This window comes from Podarcis erhardii (assembly GCF_964252035.2).
Source record: "Podarcis erhardii genome assembly, chromosome: 1".
Classification (NCBI taxonomy): Eukaryota; Metazoa; Chordata; class Lepidosauria; order Squamata; family Lacertidae; genus Podarcis; species Podarcis erhardii.
This window is the reverse complement of record NC_138497.1, coordinates 116,558,711-116,576,194: the sequence shown is the minus strand read 5'-3', so window position 1 is coordinate 116,576,194 and position 17,484 is coordinate 116,558,711. Positions and strand designations below refer to the sequence as shown.

General features: G+C 44.6%; 1 protein-coding gene and 1 long non-coding RNA gene across 10 annotated transcripts in view; one reads left to right on the top strand and one right to left on the bottom strand.

Moving 5' to 3' along the window:
- The window catches only part of PDE11A (phosphodiesterase 11A), a 155,276-nt gene that overhangs the window by 125,085 nt on the left and 12,707 nt on the right, over window positions 1-17,484 (bottom strand). For 6 of the 9 annotated variants that reach the window (XR_014157889.1, XM_081867570.1, XM_081867575.1 and 3 more), the window contains exon 2: window positions 470-628. Coding sequence is in view for 8 of the 9 variants with exons in the window: in XM_081867570.1 (XP_081723696.1) it covers window positions 470-628 (159 nt within the window). In the remaining variant the exon portion in view is untranslated. Of the gene's footprint in view, window positions 1-469; window positions 629-1,694; window positions 1,716-2,444; window positions 2,464-3,229; window positions 3,545-17,484 lie in introns of those variants that run through there. The other 3 variants (XM_081867580.1, XM_081867581.1, XM_081867579.1) reach the window with 3 other exon arrangements.
- LOC309335826 lies at window positions 1,815-2,765 on the top strand. Its single transcript, XR_014153753.1, has 2 exons — window positions 1,815-2,054; window positions 2,683-2,765. It is a non-coding gene; the product is annotated as an uncharacterized lncRNA (long non-coding RNA).

Below are 17,484 nucleotides of genomic sequence, written 5' to 3'. Positions count from 1 at the left end.
TGTCCCTGAAGAGAAAAAGGTCATCATAAGGCAGGTATCTTTTAAAAACAAAACAAAAACTGGGCAGCCTAGAAGTCTTGCAAAATGATAGCCACCAATCGAGAGCTTTCCAGTGATGACAGTATAGCAAATACAACAAATAAATGGTTGGATATATTGTCTCATATAAGAAGGAAATGTCAAAGAAGTCACTGCGGTTTTAGTGATAATTGTATTGTGAGCTTTGTCTCAAAATATGGAATAACAACTTCACCAAGAGTTTTACATAATACAGAGCAGAGGGAGACAGATTACTTAATAAATGTACTGATTCTTAAAGATATGTGGAATAATGGCATGTCATCTGAACAATACAAAAAAAATACTTGATTACAAATAGAACGATGCATTTGTTTTATGGGAATCAAGGTACAAACAGCTATGTAAGATGTTATCCATACTGCCAAGCAAAAAGGAAAAAATATCTTACTTTTTCATCATCATCGGTGAAAGGAGCACCTCCAGGTGTTTTATTTATCGCTTGGGCAACGCCAAGAATTTCTCCCTCACTGTTTCTTATGGGCATGCAAAGCAGTGACTTGGTCTTGTATCCAGTCAGTTTGTCAATCTCGTCATTAAAGCGGCGATCCTACCCAAACAGAAAGAAAAGGTTATAATTGGGACTTAAAACAGAATGCTTTTCTGCATTCAATCTACTGCAGTGCGGATCATCAGACATTTCCCAGATTGAACTCATCAAACTTGATAGTGATTGCTTCCCTCTATCTGGCCTTCGCTAAACCTTAACTTTGAGCATGCTTTTGTAGTGCATGAGGTAAAGATCATAAACATAGTCACGTATTGCATTTCTGTATATTGTACTTATACAAATGTTATTTCCTCCCCCCCACATGTTCCTGGTATTTTCTTTGCTTCTTAGGGTTAAGTATATTTCCCTCCAGTTCGGATTATTCACTAGGAGACTCGAAATAGCACTTTAAAAAATATTCACATTAGTTGCAACTGATCAAAAAATCCACCTGTTCAATTTTACTTGAATCTTGCATTGCCTAAGAAGTGAGTCAAAGGTCACGTCAGTTAATTCTTAGGATCTAAGTGTTTCAGAAGTGCCTCCTCTGCACTTTGAGCCCATAAGCTAACTGCCCGTCTCAACCTCACAACAGCTGGAAGTGGCAGCGCACATCTCTGCTCTGTGAAGCATTTATCAGCACTGGTGCCATCATTAATGTCAAACCACTCCTACATCATATGTGCACCCTGGGTGCTAGCTCTGGGTTTTGCTAGATGTGAGTTCAAACAATTTTTTTCAAATACATAGTAGAGAGCAATAATTTAATTATTATTACACAACTATCCCAGCCTATTATCTCTCACCCCGACCTAGCCACTGTATCCACGCAATGGTCCATGCTTGATTATTGTAACTCGCTCTACGCGGGGCTGCCCTTGAAACTGACCCAGAAACTCCAGCGGGTGCTGAATGCCACAACAAGACTCCTCACGGGGTCTTTGCCACAGGATCACATTCATCCAGTGCTATACCAGCTGCACTGGCTCCCGGTGGAGTACAGGATCAGGTTTAAGGTGCTGGTTTTAACCTTTAAAGCCCTATACGGCCTAGGACCCTTGTACCTACGGGACCGCCTCTTCTGGTACGCCCCACGAAGGACCTTACAGTCTGCAAATAATAACACCTTGGCGATCCCGGGCCTCAGAGAGATTAGGCTGGCTTTGACCAGGGCCATGGCCTTTTCAGCCTTGGCCCCTTGGCCTGGTGGAACACTCTGTCACAAGAGACTAGGGCCCTGCGGGATTTGACATGTTTCTGCAGGGCCTGCAAGACAGAGTTGCTCCGCCAGGCCTTTGGTCGGGGTTCAGTCTGACTCCCCTTTCCTTTTTGTATAAGAATATGAAAGAGGCCTCCCAGCATTCTCACAGGCCCATATAAGATCAACGTAAACAGTTGGGCTGATGAACACTTACTGTTCCCAACACTTACCCTGCGGAAAGCCATCTAATTAGACTTTAATTTGATTTTGACATGTTTTTAGGAGGTAATTTAATTATTGTTTGATTTTATATCAATGTTATGTATCTGATGTTAGCTGCCCTGAGCATGACTTCGGCTGGGGAGGGTGGGATATAAATAAAAGTTTTATTATTATTATTATTACAGTAAGATGGGAGCTTAAGCCCCTGAAAGATCCACACATGTATGCTAGAATTTTATCATGGATATCTTGTGTTGATTATAAATTGGGCAACAACACAAGCATTATATCTAAACAATACCACACAGCACCACCTAAATCAAAGGTTTAAGGGTCTCAAGAAAATGTAAATCCCAGAAATCCAATTTGTTGTATGGTTATTGTCAAAAGAGATATCAATTTTTTAAATAACAACAACAAAAAGCACAGCAGAGTATTGAAATATTTTCTTACGACGGTCCCTTGGTATTTTGCTCACTTCATCTAAATCTAGAACATTCCTACATCCTTGACGATTTGCCTCCAGTCCATTTCATACTTCAAAAAATTTAAGGCATTCGATATTTCTCTCTTGACTGGATCAATTTATGTCTCTACAGTAGTCTCTAATTGGATTCCTCACACTGGTAGAGGTTTACTTATGGAAGATAAAAGAACTATGTTACCTAATCAAAACTTCTTTTCTTTACAGGAGATATAAAGAAGGTCCCAAAGGACCTTGGCTTCACTTCTGCCACCTAAACGAAGAGAATAAATGCATACTTTCCCCCAGAATCTTTTCTCTTTGTGTATTCCTGTTATATCACTTTTGCCAAGGCTGTCTTGTATCTGGTTGTCTTGTTTTATAAACTACAATTTTTTTAAAGCAAACATTTCCCCTTTGAAATTAACTTTTAAATGTACTTCGAACAGTCCTTATAATAAAAAAGAGGAACCCTTAAAGAAATATTTCTAAGTCTCAGCATATATACATCCTTATATATATATAAATTGTAAAACACATACAGCTTCTTCATATATTACATAATTTCTCTCTCACGATATTATTTTTTTTCTATCTTTCAAGAAGAATACATCTACCAATAGTGTAATTACATAGCTATGCCAGTTGTCTTTCCTCCCTTCTTATAGTAAAAAAAAGTCTTTTTAAGGGAAAGGGAAAATGCAGCACAATATTGTAGAATATTAATAGTAAAAAATTAAGCAAACAGTGTCACGGCAATATCCTGGAAACATACCTGCCAACATAATGCTGGATGGATAATGTGCACTTCTGTTTTCCATGGAAGATAACATGTGAAAATACAATGAACTACACCAGGTAGTACACATTCAAATAAGTTTAGCCTGGATAAGAGGAGACTGAGAGGAGATCTATCTAAACGGGTGTCACTGTTAGAATTCCTGCTCCATGACTGCAGTCATGGGATTGTTGTCTTTCACATGACGGTATATGTTTTGACTCCACAGAGTGGGAAGTGATGAAGACAGGATGTTTGTGTTACTGTGTTCCGTGAAGTGGGACTATTGTCCTTTGTACTTTTTCTCTTTGCTGTCTGATGCTAGAGAGAGAGGGAGACATGATGCATGCTCCGTGTGTGTTTATATGTAAATAAAGTAGATTAGCCAAAATGCTGAGCTGCTGAGGTCTGTCACACGAACTGCGCAGACTCTGCGGATCCCTAAGTGTGCCGATGTCTGTTGGCATCGGTTGCTGTGATGTTCAGGCTGAAGAAAGCTTTTGAAGCTCCTGAACGATGAACCAGGAGGGAGAGAACATGCCAGTTTGGCACGTGTCTCTACCAGGGTCCTACTCGAGTGTAGGCTGAGCTCTAGACAGTCACATGGAAGATGGAGCAAGCTTGTTTTCTCCTTCTCCAGAGGGTAGAACTCAAACCAATGGATTCAAGCTACAAGAAAGGAGATTCCAACTAAACTTCAGGAAGAACTTTCTGATGGTAAGCTATTTGACAGTAGAGCGGTCTCCCTCAGAAGGTGGTGGACTCTCCTTCATGGGATGTTTTTAAGCAGAGATTGGATGGTCATCTGTCAGGGATGCTTTAGTTGAAAGTCCAGCACTGCAGAGGATTGGACTAGGTGGCCCTCAGGTACCCTTCCAAACAGAATTATTTGATTCTCGGTTACTTGTTCTTTCAGTATCCCACAGGTACACATCTCAAATTACTGGTATACATAACCGTGTCTTTTAAAAAAAACGTTCATCTACCAGTCCACACAGAAATATATTTTATTAAGGAAAGTGTGCATATAAAGTAGAAGTGGGAAAGGATGAATATTCCCTTCCAACTCTACAATTCAAACTATTCTGCCACTTTTTTTTGAAAAGAGATCCAATGAAACCAGCCATCAGTATCAAGGGTCTTGATTCAAGATAATCATGTAATCTGGACTTCCACTTTGTCTACAGATCCCTATAATTTCTCCTGGCTAGCAGATGTTTCTCACTATTCTGCTCACTCCGGTGCATCCAGAAAGATTTAGGAGCCTGCCTCCAAATCGAACAAATGGTACTAACGAGTATTTCTACTATAGCTATCAAACATGCATTTAAAAATATTTCAAAGAATCAGAATCACAGAGTTGGAAAGGTCCCCAAGTTATACGACAATAAGTAATCATCCTGATTTGCTTGCATGGTGTTTACACATCATTCCATTAGTCATATCTTCATCCCAGACTTATTAATGTGCTCCCCCATCTTAAACAGCAAGAAGTTCAGTTTTATTTTGTTTTTTTAGTGGAGTTCTTTTACTAGGGTGACAAAGAACTTTAATTCACTTTCAATGTGGAAACCGAAAGTTCTGACAGGCGATTGAATCACTCTCATAAAATTCTTACGGTTGGAGGCACCCATAATGCACAAGTTAACTTTTTGGGTATTTATAGAGCAAAGCAATGTTCGACTGTAACTCTATACATTTTTACCTGGGTGTAAGTCCCAATGAACTCACTATGAAGTACTTCTGAGTAGACATGTATAGGATTACACCGCTATGCTTCTAGTCAATAAAGGGCGCCATTCATATATGTATACTGGGTCATTTAAATCTCAACTTCACATATTTTATTGTTTCTCTTAAAGGCAACACCTTTAATACAAGTTTGGATTAACATTTCCAGATTGTGATTCTCAGTTTGAGGTGATTTGGTGTGGTTCCTCCCTCCTTCTCCCTTTCACACACACACACACACACACACACTTATAATTATATTAGAAGTTCTTATATATTAGGTCTTATTTGTGCCTCAGGAGGATACTTAATGTTACTTGTTTCTGCAAAGAACGCTATATTGTGTTCACAGACAAGTTCTCCCTTACGTTACTTATGCTTGATCTTAAAAAAACAAACAAACCAAAAGCCTAAGATAAATGGTTTTTAATAATGCTACTCAGGATGGTGCTGAAAACTTCCTCCAATATATGCAGTACTCTCAAACAAATCTCTGCTGGTACAAATGATCCCAACACATAAGAGTGTTCAGTACTAGGTAAAATAATGCTTACAAAATAGCTCATCTTCTGCCTTCATAACTCAGGTAATGAAGTGGATTACAATGCAATTAGCCCAGAGTAGGTGTCATATGGTTGTGCGAAAAGAAATATCCTAAATATAAAGCAGAAGAGCATTTTATCAAGCCATTACATTCACAGCTGTTCCTTTATTGCATTTGAATTACTGACTGGAAGTCAATTTCAGCAGTGGTACTAAAAAGTTGATTATGTCATGCTCTTTGTTACAGAAGAACCAAAATGCACGCAGCAGCTAATTGCAAAAAGGAAAGATGTGCTACGATTATTAGGGCTTTCTAAATTATTGATCCATGTCTACAAGCAATCATAAAAGCTGTGAGTCCGCAGGGAGGAGCAGAAACCAAAGAATTTACTGTATTTAGTAGATGGTGAGAGAAGGCATTGTATATCCAGTAGAGACTGATATCACTTATGAAATTCCAAATTCTCTGTCTCTAGGGCAAGCATGGGCAATATGGACATGTGGAGTCCACTTTGTTTTTAACTAGAACCCCAAGGTCCACCAGCGCAAAACGGGAGCAAGAGCTGGATGCACACTGAAGTCCTGGCTCTAGAAGTGGAGCCAGTTCCTCCCATGAACCATACTCTGGGATGATCCACATATAAACATTCAAATTTATATCCGAGTTACTGTACACATTAAGTAATATAGCCGTCTACTATCTTGCCTGTGAAGACCCCCAAGACCTCGCAAAGAAAGACACAGTTGACACCAACTATTATTGGCATAATGTTGGCCACAACTTTATTGATTACAGAATGTGAGTGGTTTGCTTAGGCACTGGTTCGAGTAGCTGCACCTACACCTCCAGCAGAGCAGCACTGACAACTGGACACCGGCAGAAGTCAGTAAGGGTAAACATACTGGGGGAACATTGGTCCTACCACAGACGTACCCTCACCCCAAAATGCTCCCAGGTGCTCTGGTGTGGCCCTAACCCAGGGGAAGGCAACCTAAGGCCCGTGGGCTGGGTGCGGTCCAATCGCCTGCTCAATCCGGCCCGCGGACGGTCTGGGAATCAGCGTATTTTTACATGAGTAGAATGTGTCCTTTATTTAAAATGCATCTCTGGGTTATTTGTGGGGCACAGGAATTCGTTAATTTTTTCTCTCTGCAAAATATAGTTCAGCCCACCACATGGTCTGAGGGACGGTGGACCAGCGGCGTAGCGTGGGTTGTCAGGACCCGGGGCAAGGCAAGTAATTTGCGCCCCCTAACCCGGGGCAAGGCAAGTAATTTGCGCCCCTAACCCCTAACCTGCCGCCGCTGCCAGCTTCTTCTTGCTGCTTCCTGGGCTGGGGTATTTACGGTAAGGTAGCCACGGCGGCGGCGGCGGGTCCGTGTCAGGTGATCTGAGGCGAGTTGCCACTGGCGCTGCCGTCCAAACGACGGCGCTTGCCCGGAGGAGGGCAGAGAGGCGAGGAAAATGAAACATGGCCCAGCAGCTGCAGCGGCAGCGGTGGCGGCGGGGCTGTGAGGAGGGGCTGCCTGGCACGCCCTCCTTGGCCCTGACACGCGGGGACCGCGGCAAGCGCTGAGAGCCGCTGCCTGCCAGACGCCTTCAGCCCGGACGCGCGCACAGCTCGTCGGTTCCACGAGACATGGGGCTCTGCTACAGCCTGCGCCCGAGGCTCTTCGGCGACTCCAGAGGCGGCGAGCGCCCCCCCCAGATGTTGCGCCCGGTGCGGCCGGCCCCCTCTGCAGCCCCCACACTACGCCACTATGGTGGACTGACCCACGGCTGAAAAAGTTTGCTGACCCCTGCCCTAACCCCTGGAAGGGGATCAGACAAAAGCACGGCGAGCACCTGGATTCCTTTAATGGAATACCCTATCGCACATTGGGAGGGGCAGGTGTGGCAACCTCCCCTCCACCACACCTCGAACCAACGCCTAACCGCCAAACCTTACAAAGTTGTGATGATTTTCTACACAGCAGGTGAAACCCAAGTGGCATCAGCCAAATGGGAAAGATCCTACCAGGCCCCTGCCCCAAAAACAGATGACCCACAACGGCAAAGCAGGGTCACAGCAATACATAGATGCATTACAGTATTTTAATATTTTTTTGGAAGCCGCCCAGAGTGGCTGGGGAAGCCCAGCCAGATGGGCGGCGTATAAATAATAAATTTATTATTATTATTATTATTATTATTATTATTATTATTATTATTATTAGACCCTAAATATAGGTAGGGTAGGCGGGTGATCCAATGCACGAGGCACTAAGAGGAAGCTTGACGCAACGTGCAGCGGTATAAATAGGTCCCCCAGCTGCAAATTCTCTCAACCCCATTGGCCAGAATTGCCCCAGCAACTGAGGGACCCAATCGGGTTGTTGTGGCTATCCAAATGATCCCACCCACACAAACGGTGAGGTCAATCTTGATTATTTCACCACAACACATACCCTCCGTGATGAGGACACGATTTCTGCAAACCTCTACTCTAAGGTACCTCTTTTGAATGATCCAACAGCAAGTTGTGAAGAAAGAGCAATATCAGCTCCATAATTATTTTTTTGGGGGGGGGTGTTGATAAGAAAAGGCACTCTCAGAGGGCTCATTGGATTGCCTCAAGTACTGCACAAGTGGAAGGCAACTCATGCAACTAACCTTTCCTTCCTTTTATCTATCTTTGGTGGTTCTGTCTTTAATCATGTATTCCAACTGTTTCCCCAGTTAAGCTAACTGGCCTGTAATTTCTTGGACCCTCTATGGATCCATTTTTAATATGTTAAGAGTTTTGATTTAGGTAGGGAAATGTCTACTGGGTCAACTTTTCTTGATGAAAACGTATGCAAGATTTAAACTTCAGTTACGGCACAATTATATAACGTCGGTGTTTTATGGAAAATATGCCTAGTAATATCACAACTGTAAAGAAGAAAAGAGAAGTGTCCATTTGTCACAGGATATAAAAACTAAGCAACATTTAAAATTATGGCAAAATCATTCTAAGAGCAACTTTGCAGCCTTTATTCATTTCCCATGTTTGTAATGAGATTGCTACTTAAGACCTGTAACATTTTTGGCCTTTAATTTCCCGAATTATTGCTGCACTTAAGCTAATTTATCTAGACTGTACTAAGTACTTCCAACTGATGTGAAAGACAGGCATTCTAATTTGTGTTCCTATTTGAATGAAAAATGCAGCCAATCAAACCAGCACTGCCTTCATGTATGGAAAGCAAGACACAAAAAAATAATAATCTATGGTAACACAATGTAAAATGATTAAATGTGAAATTAATTTATTGAAATAAGACAAAAAGGGGAAATTTCCATATCAAGTGGTGCTTGTGAAAGATTTAAGCTGAGACCAGGTCACCTATTAGGGTGTGGAAGTCAGAGAAAACTCATTAATATTTTTTATTATTTAACTTTTATCCTACTCTTTATCTAAAGCAGGCATGGCCAAACTTGGCCCTCCAGATGTTTTTGGCCTACAACTCCCATCATCCCTAGCTAACAGGACCAGTGTCAGGGATGATGGGAATTGTAGCCCCAAAACATCTGGAGGGTCAAGTTTCGCTATGCCTGCAAAGAGTTTGGGGTGGTGTGAAGTAGGTTAGACTGTGAAGTAGGTTAGACTAAGGAATGGTAAGAATTTTTGAAATGTTGCACAACCAACATATACTGGCTTAGCTCTGAGACTAGGAATGTGCCACGGGTTTGTTTTTCACTCCTTCGCTTACCTGTGCAGATTACATTTTTCTCTTTCTTTGGTTTATTGTGACATCTGAATCAGGGTACTAACCAAGATATATTTGTTTATTCATTTAGTTTTGCATTTACATCCCACCTTTTCTCCAAGGAGCTCTATTTCCTATCACACTCACAAGAATCCTGGGTAGGTAGGTTAAGCTGAGGGATGGTGACTAGCTAAAGGTCACCCAGTGAGCTTCATGGCCAAGTGAAGATTTGAATCCTGGTCTCCCAGGTCCTAGTCCGATCTTCTAACCATTACATCACACCAGACTCCTTGTTGTTGTTGTTTAGTCGTTTAGTCATGTCTGACTCTTCGTGACCCCATGGACCAGAGCACGCCAGGCACTGCCTCCCGCAGTTTGGTCAAACTCATGCTGGTAGCTTCAAGAACACTGTCTAACCATCTCGTCCTCTGTCGTCACAGGTTCAGTTAAAGCAAGTACAGTCAAACCTCGGTTGTCAAACTTAATCCGTTCCGGAAGCCTGTTTGGCTTCCAAAATGTTCGACAACCGAGGCGTGGCTTCCGATTGGCTGCAGGAGCTTCCTGCACTCAAGCAGAAGCCACGTCGGACATTCAGCTTCCGAAAAACGTTTGAAAACCAGAACACACACTTCTGAGTTTTTGGCGTTCGGGAGCCGAAATGTATGGTAACGGAGGTGTTCGTGACCCGGGTTTGACTGTAGAAATAACACTGCCTCTGGAACAACTGCAGGTGATTCTGGTTAACTTCCTCATCAATCATGTGGGCATATATAGTGTGATATATTTCAACAATAAGCAATAGCCAAACATCTCCTATTTGGCTTCTGGGTATTGGACTCAAAATGTGGTTTTCCAGGGATACACATGTGATGCTGTTTTTTATGTTTTAAGTATAAGGTAATCCTCTGTTCTTTTGTATGGTTATGTTTCACTGTTCGCTTTTCTTTTCGTGCTATTGCTATACAGAAAAGAAAATGTAACAAAAATGTATTTATTTGGGGGTTGTTGTTGTTGTTGTTATATTTATATACTCAGAGTTACTTACACAATATTTTCATCCAAACCATATCTTGGCATATAATACACATAAATGCTTCCCTACATTATTTCTCCTCTCAACTCAATCCTTTGCTGAATCCACTGTATTTACCACCGTTTACTATTTTCTATCTATCTCCGTATGGAAAACAGTGACATATGCTGGGAAACAACCCAAGGCATCCATTAAGGAAATGTGAAAATTTTGGCGTTCCGGAGTGAGAGACTGCAGCACCAACACTAGATACAAAAACGGACTCCTCATCCAATATTAAACAATGGGAATGGCGGGTTGGTCTAGTCGAGTTTCCAGAAAAAGGGACCCAGAGCCGGCCCAAAACTTTTTGGCACCTGAGGCGAACCATAAAATGGCATCCGTCCAGGGAAGAGGAGGGGAGTAAAGATCTATATCGGGAACAAGAGTGGGAGGAGACCAGGAGTCCTTGTTATTTGACAAAAGGCCATTGCAGAGGTGGCATTAGGAGAGGGCTGCTGAGGAGGTGATGCAGTCATTGGAGGCCACATCTGCTGTCCCTATGGATCCTGCTGTCTGAGGCACTCACCTCACCTTGCCTCATGGGTGGGCAGGCCCTGCAGAGACCCTTACCCCTAGCTCCCATCTTCAGAACCAGAAGGTGATTCTTCTGGGTCCAGTGATGGGGATGAGAAGTTAAACTAGCAGTGTATAAAGCTAACTCCACAAACACAGAAAAGTGAGATCCTGCTGCTGCTTAATATTGTACCACTGAAGGAAGAAACAGGAACCTAAGCAGTCTATACGTCAAAGCAAAGACCTTAATAAAGACAAGCAACAAGAAAAGGCAAGCGCATAGTCAGCCCGTGTCATGCGAATGGAAGAATACTTCCAGACTGATAAGCCGCTTATCAGCTGATCCGCTAAAAGCCGCTAAACCGCTAATAGCGCTAATCCGCTAAGCTGTCAATGGGCTTGCTTCGCAAGACGAAAAAACCGCTATACGAAGAGCCTCACGGAACGGATTAATTTCGTCTTGCGAGGCACCACTGTATAATGCCACAGAGGCTGACAACATGCTCTCTGGCTCTCTGTTGAAGGGTACTGATTTCATACACACCCATATTTTACAGACGGAAGTAGGGACAGGCCACTGACCACTCGCCTTTCAACAACAACTCCTCTCCACACACATTGCAGCATATATAGTGGAAGGCTCTACAGTACTTCGCTTGTTGTTTTTGCTTGCTTTGCAATTTGTTTTAAAAAGCCACAGGAGTGCTTGTTCTTTTGACTAACGACTTGACTGACCTAGAATATATTACCAGCAGTTCAAAATGAGTCTTGCCAGCGTATGAAATGCCAGTCTGTGAACTGAACGGGCTTTAGGGTTCACACACAAGCATTTAAATGCATTCTCTACTTGGGAGATTTAACATTCTTGATGCCATGGGTAGAAAACAATCTTGAAGAATAACAGTGAATCTAGAAACTCACACTATCATCTTCCATTTTCAGATATGCTATGTATTTTTAGCAAAAGGTATCAGGTTCAATCCACAGCATCTCTAGGTATGGGTTAAAGAGACTCCTGGTTGTGACAACATGCAAAGGCAGCGCTTTCCTCCAGAATTTCAGATTGCATTGGTAAACTGGGATAGCTGAAACATATGAAATTTATTTTATATTTAATGAAATATTTTAAATATTCTGACTGCAAAGCCAAGTCCCACTTACTTCAATGGGATTTACTCCCTAGTAAGTGTGCATAGAACTGGACATTGATTTCCCAATACATGAAGTTCAGGTGCCAAATGCTAACATCTGCCAATTTAAAACCTGGCTACAGGCTGCTGTTCCCTCCCTCCTTCTAATTAAGGTGCATTCTAGCTAAGAGTGTAACAAAAGAGAAAAGGCTGAAATTCAGTGGCAAAGCATGTACTTTGCATGCAGAATGTCTTATGTTCTACATTCAGCATCCCCAATCCAGGGCTGGGAGAGACTCTGATCTGAAATCTTGGAGAACCACTGCCAGTCTGGGCAGACAGTACCAAGTTCAGTCTGACTCTGTATTAAGCATCTTCTTATATACATCTACGTTTGGGAGGAAATTGTAGTAGAGTACCTTCTAAATATAGGGTGGGATGCGGGTGGCGCTGTGGGTTAAACCACTGTGCCACTTGGGCTTGCCAATCGAAAGGTTGTCAGTTCGAATCCCCGTGACGGGGTGAGCTCCCATTGTTTGGTCCCAGCTCCTGCCAACCTAGCAGTTAGAAAGCACCCCAAAAGTGCAAGTATATTAATAGGTACCACTCCGGCGGGAAGGTAAACAGCGTTTCCATGCGCTGCTCTGGTTTTGCCAGAAGCGGATTACTCATGCTGGCCACATGACCCGGAAAAACTGTCTGCAGAAGCGGACAAATGCCGGCTCCCTTGGCCTGTAAAACGAGATGAGCACCGCAACCCCAGAGTCGTTCGCGACTGAACTTAATTGTCAGGGGTCCCTTTACCTTTACCTTCTAAATATAGGAGGCAAGGAACTAGAGACATTATGGCTTCCACCGTGTGTTGGTATTCTTTCCCTTTAAGGTGAGCATCAATTACTCTAATACTTGTATGGCACTCCTGGAATTGTATATATATGAGGGCAAGGGCCAGTGGCTACAATGGGAGGGAGGGAATGAGCCATTAATTTCGGGTTGGTTGGTTTTTAAAGGGCCAGGAGCAAGTCAGCAATTAACACACATGGTGTCAGTGAAGTTAACGCTTTATTCAAAGAAAAAGACAGCTTAAGAGGCCAGGCCTTGTGAGCACAGCAACTCTTCCCAGTAGATCTTGCCCCTATGAGGCAGTTGGGAGGGGCTGAAGGTCCCTGCCTTCCCACAGCTACCTAAGTCTCCTCCTCCCCCAGGTCCTTTCCAAGCAATCTGAGGCTCCGTTGTCTTGCCTGTCTTTGCTCCTCCCTCTTCATACCTCTTCGGGTTCTGGGAGTCTAGTGGTGAGGGGAGCTGGTCGCAGCAGGAGAGGAAGACAGCCTGGCTTCTTCTCCAGCTTGATTCATCTCTGCCTCTTGGTCTCCCTCCTCTCCAGCCTCCTCTTATGCCCCTGGTTCTAGACTGCTCTCTGCCACATAAACTCCGTACCAATCTCAACTGTTAAATTAAGTCATGAGATGGGGTAGGCATATTTGTTTAGGGCAGTAAATTAGAAGTCATATGACCTGAAAGAGAAATAAATGGACCCCTGTTTACTTATACAGTGGTACCTCGGGTTACGAACTTAATTCCTTCCAGAGGTCCGTTCTTAACCTCATACCATTCTTAACCTGAGGTACCACTTTAGCTAATGGGGCCTCCTGCTGCCGGCGCGTGATTTCTGTTCTTATCCTGAGTCAAAGTTCTTAACCTGGGGTACCACTTCCGGGTTAGCGGAGTTTGTAACCCAAAGTGTTTGTAACCCGACGTACCACTGTAATGAGGGGGGAAAACAGAAAAGAAACCATCAGCTTTGAATGCATGCGTACCTGGAGAATTCACACAAGAATATATAAATTACACAAAATAATAATGCAATTTGTATTGAGGAATGAAAATTTGTATTACAGGCATCCCCCCCGTTTACCTTCTGAGGTACCAAGCGCATCAGTGAAATTGCGTATAATTGAAACCCATTGAAAAAGCCTGCAAGACGTTATTATGACCTTTCTGGGTCACTTCCAGATTGGTGCAATGCACATAGCCACAGTCGTGCACATATCGAACGAGCATAAACGGGGGGTTGCCTATATATGATTAAATTTGCAGTCCAATATACACTTACATGGGAGTTACACCACGAGACATACTTCTGAGCAGACATATATCACCATCACCACATTTCTTTCTCTATAAATATATCTACTGCAATGAACCCTGTGTTTAAATAGTTTTTAAATCAATACTGCTCGTTTGTTTTTCACATTCGCCAATGTGTCTGTGATGTCTGGTCTCCAAAATACCTGCCACTCTGTGCTTGGAGAGCAACTGGACATTGATCCAGCGCTGTCAGCTGTTATCTGCTTATTAAGAGCTGCTGGATAAAATACATCTTCACATCTTTCTCGTACGCTGCCCTTGCCTCCCAGGACCTGCTTTTAACAGCTCTTTCATACTGGAAGAAGCCCAGTACTTAGCCTGCTAATAACGAATCATTACCCTGTACAATAAAATACATTTCCCGTCTGTCCATGACTTCCTTTAATGCTCTTGGTCTCATAATCAAGGAGCACCCAATTAAAAGGGCAAATTAGGAGTGGGAATTTGACAGCACACTGTCAACTTCACTCCAGCCCTAGGCAAAAACTTTGCCCTGGTTCACATGCAGCAGAATGAGGTAGTAGACTCCTAAAACAGTTAAGTAACATGCACCACTATGGGCTGGAGGTGGAGGGGCTGCCTATTTTAACATAACCCCCACTTAAAAAAAAAAAAATCCTTACAAGTACAAAATGAGCTATGGCTGGGTTTGTTTAGTTTGGGGTTTATTCCCAAGCAGAATGCAGTTTCAAAGGCCCCAGAACAGTTGCATCATTTTGGCTAGAGTGTGGGAAGAACTGGTTCATCAAGTTTGGGTGGGAGGCACATGTCAGAACAGCAGCATTAATAATAATAAGTATTATTATGACCTGAAAGTGTTGCTGTGCAATGCCAGGTCAATGATTCATAAGACCACTGCCATCCATGACTTGATCATGGATGGAGGATTTGATCTGGCATGTGTAACAGAGACTTGGTTGGATGAAGCAGATGGGCCTGTCCTTGCCGCTGCTTGTCCACCAGGTTTCTCTTACGCACAGCAACCCAGGTCATGTGGGCGGGGAGGGGGGGTTGCAGTGATTTTTAGGAAGTCATTAGTCTGCACCAGGCGTCCTATTGGGAAGACCCAGTTTTCTGAGTGCATGTTCTGGAAGTTGGGCAATAGGGGCAGTACAGGATTCCTACTGGTGTACCGACCTCCCCGCTGCACCAAGAATTCCCTGCCCGAGCTGCTTCAGGTCGTGGCGGATATGCTCCTGGAGACACCTAGCCTGGTTGTCCTGGGGGATTTTAACATCCATGCCGACACGACCTTACAAGGGGCCGCTCGGGACTTCGTGGAAAGCATGGCCTCCATGGGGCTGTCCCTGAATAAGTCTGGCCCAACTCATAGCCACGGACATGCCTTAGACTTGGTGTTTACCTCTACGGATGCTGGTGACCTGACATTAACTAAAAGCGAAACAAAAGAAGTGCCATGGTCAGATCACTTCCTGGTGCAACTGGACTTCTCCGCAACCCTTCCCCTCCACAGGGAGGTGGGACCGATTTGGATGGTCCGCCCCCGCCACTTAATGGATCCAATTGGCTTCCAGAGAGTGGTAGGGGATGCTCTATCCCAAGTTGATGGCCTTTCAGCTGATTCCCTGGTGGCCCGCTGGAATGCGGAGTTAACCAGGGCTATTGACTGTCTGGCTCCGAAGCGCCCTCTCCGATTGCATGGAGCCCGGACAGCCCCGTGGTTTTCCCCGGAGCTGAGGGTGATGAAACAATCGTTGAGATGGCTAGAGCGCCGGTGGCAGAAAACTCATTCTGAATCAGACCGGACACGGGTTAGAGCTCAACGTCGAGCCTACCAAGTGGCAATGGCGACGGCGAAGAGGGCCTTCTTCGCCGCCTCCATTGCATCTGCAGAAAACAGCAGCAGGAGACTTTTTCAGGTGGTTCGCAATCTATCAGAACCACCTGTACCACCGGGGCCTGGTAGGGACCCCAAGATCTCCTGCAATGCTTTTGCAAAGTTTTTTGCAGATAAAATCGCTCAGATTCAGAAGGAGGTAGACTCCACCGTGGGAGCAGGGCCAGGGCGGGAGAGTGCTAGAGTTCTGTCTGGTCCTGTTACATGGGATCAATTCCAATCTGTTACCTCCGAGGATGTGGACAGGCTGCTTGGACGAGTGAAACCGACCACCTGTCTCCTTGATCCTTGCCCATCCTGGCTGATAAAAGCGAGCCGGGAAGGGCTAGGCGATGGGCTCTGCGGGGTGGTGAACGCTTCCCTCTGTGAGGGAGCCTTCCCAGACCCGCTGAAAGAGGCGGTCATTAAACCGCTTCTTAAAAAAACATCTTTAGACCCGGCCAATTTGGCCAACTATCGCCCAGTCTCAAATCTGCCATTCTTGGGCAAGGTGATTGAGCGGGTGGTTGCTGAACAACTCCAAGCACGCCTGGAGGAAACGGACCATTTGGATCCCTTCCAATCGGGATTCAGGCCTCACCATGGGACTGAAACTGCCTTGGTCGCGCTGGTTGATGATCTCCGGCGGGCTAGGGACAAAGGTGAGAGCTGTTTCCTAGTTCTGCTGGATCTCTCAGCGGCCTTTGACACCATCGACCATAACATCCTTCTGGACCGTCTAGAGGGGCTGGGAGCTGGGGGCACGGTTATACAGTGGTTCCGCTCCTTCCTCCTGGGCCGTGTCCAGAAGGTGGTGGTGGGGGGTGAGTGTTCAGACCCCTGGGCTCTCACTTGTGGGGTGCCTCAGGGTTCTGTCCTCTCCCCCATGCTTTTTAATATCTATATGAAGCCGCTGGGAGAGATCATCAGGGGGTTTGGACTGGGTGTTCATCAGTATGCAGATGACACCCAGCTCTACCTCTCCTTTAAATCAGAACCAGTGAAGGCGGTGAAGGTCCTGTGTGAGTGCCTGGAGGCGGTTGGAGGTTGGATGGCGGCTAACAGATTGAGGTTGAATCCTGACAAGACAGAAGTACTGTTTTTGGGGGACAGGAGGCGGGCAGGTGTGGAGGATTCCCTGGTCCTGAATGGGGTAACTGTGCCCCTGAAGGACCAGGTGCGCAGCCTGGGAGTCATTTTGGACTCACAGCTGTCCATGGAGGCGCAGATTAACTCTGTGTCCAGGGCAGCTGTCTACCAGCTCCACCTGGTACGCAGGCTAAGACCCTACCTCCCCGCGGACTGTCTCGCCAGAGTGGTGCATGCTCTAGTTATCTCACGCTTGGACTACTGCAATGCGCTCTACGTGGGGCTACCTTTGAAGGTGACCCGGAAACTGCAATTAATCCAGAATGCGGCAGCTAGACTGGTGACTGGGAGTGGCCGCCGGGACCACATAACACCGGTTCTGAGAGATCTGCATTGGCTCCCAGTACGTTTCCGAGCACAATTCAAAGTGTTGGTGCTGACCTTTAAAGCCCTA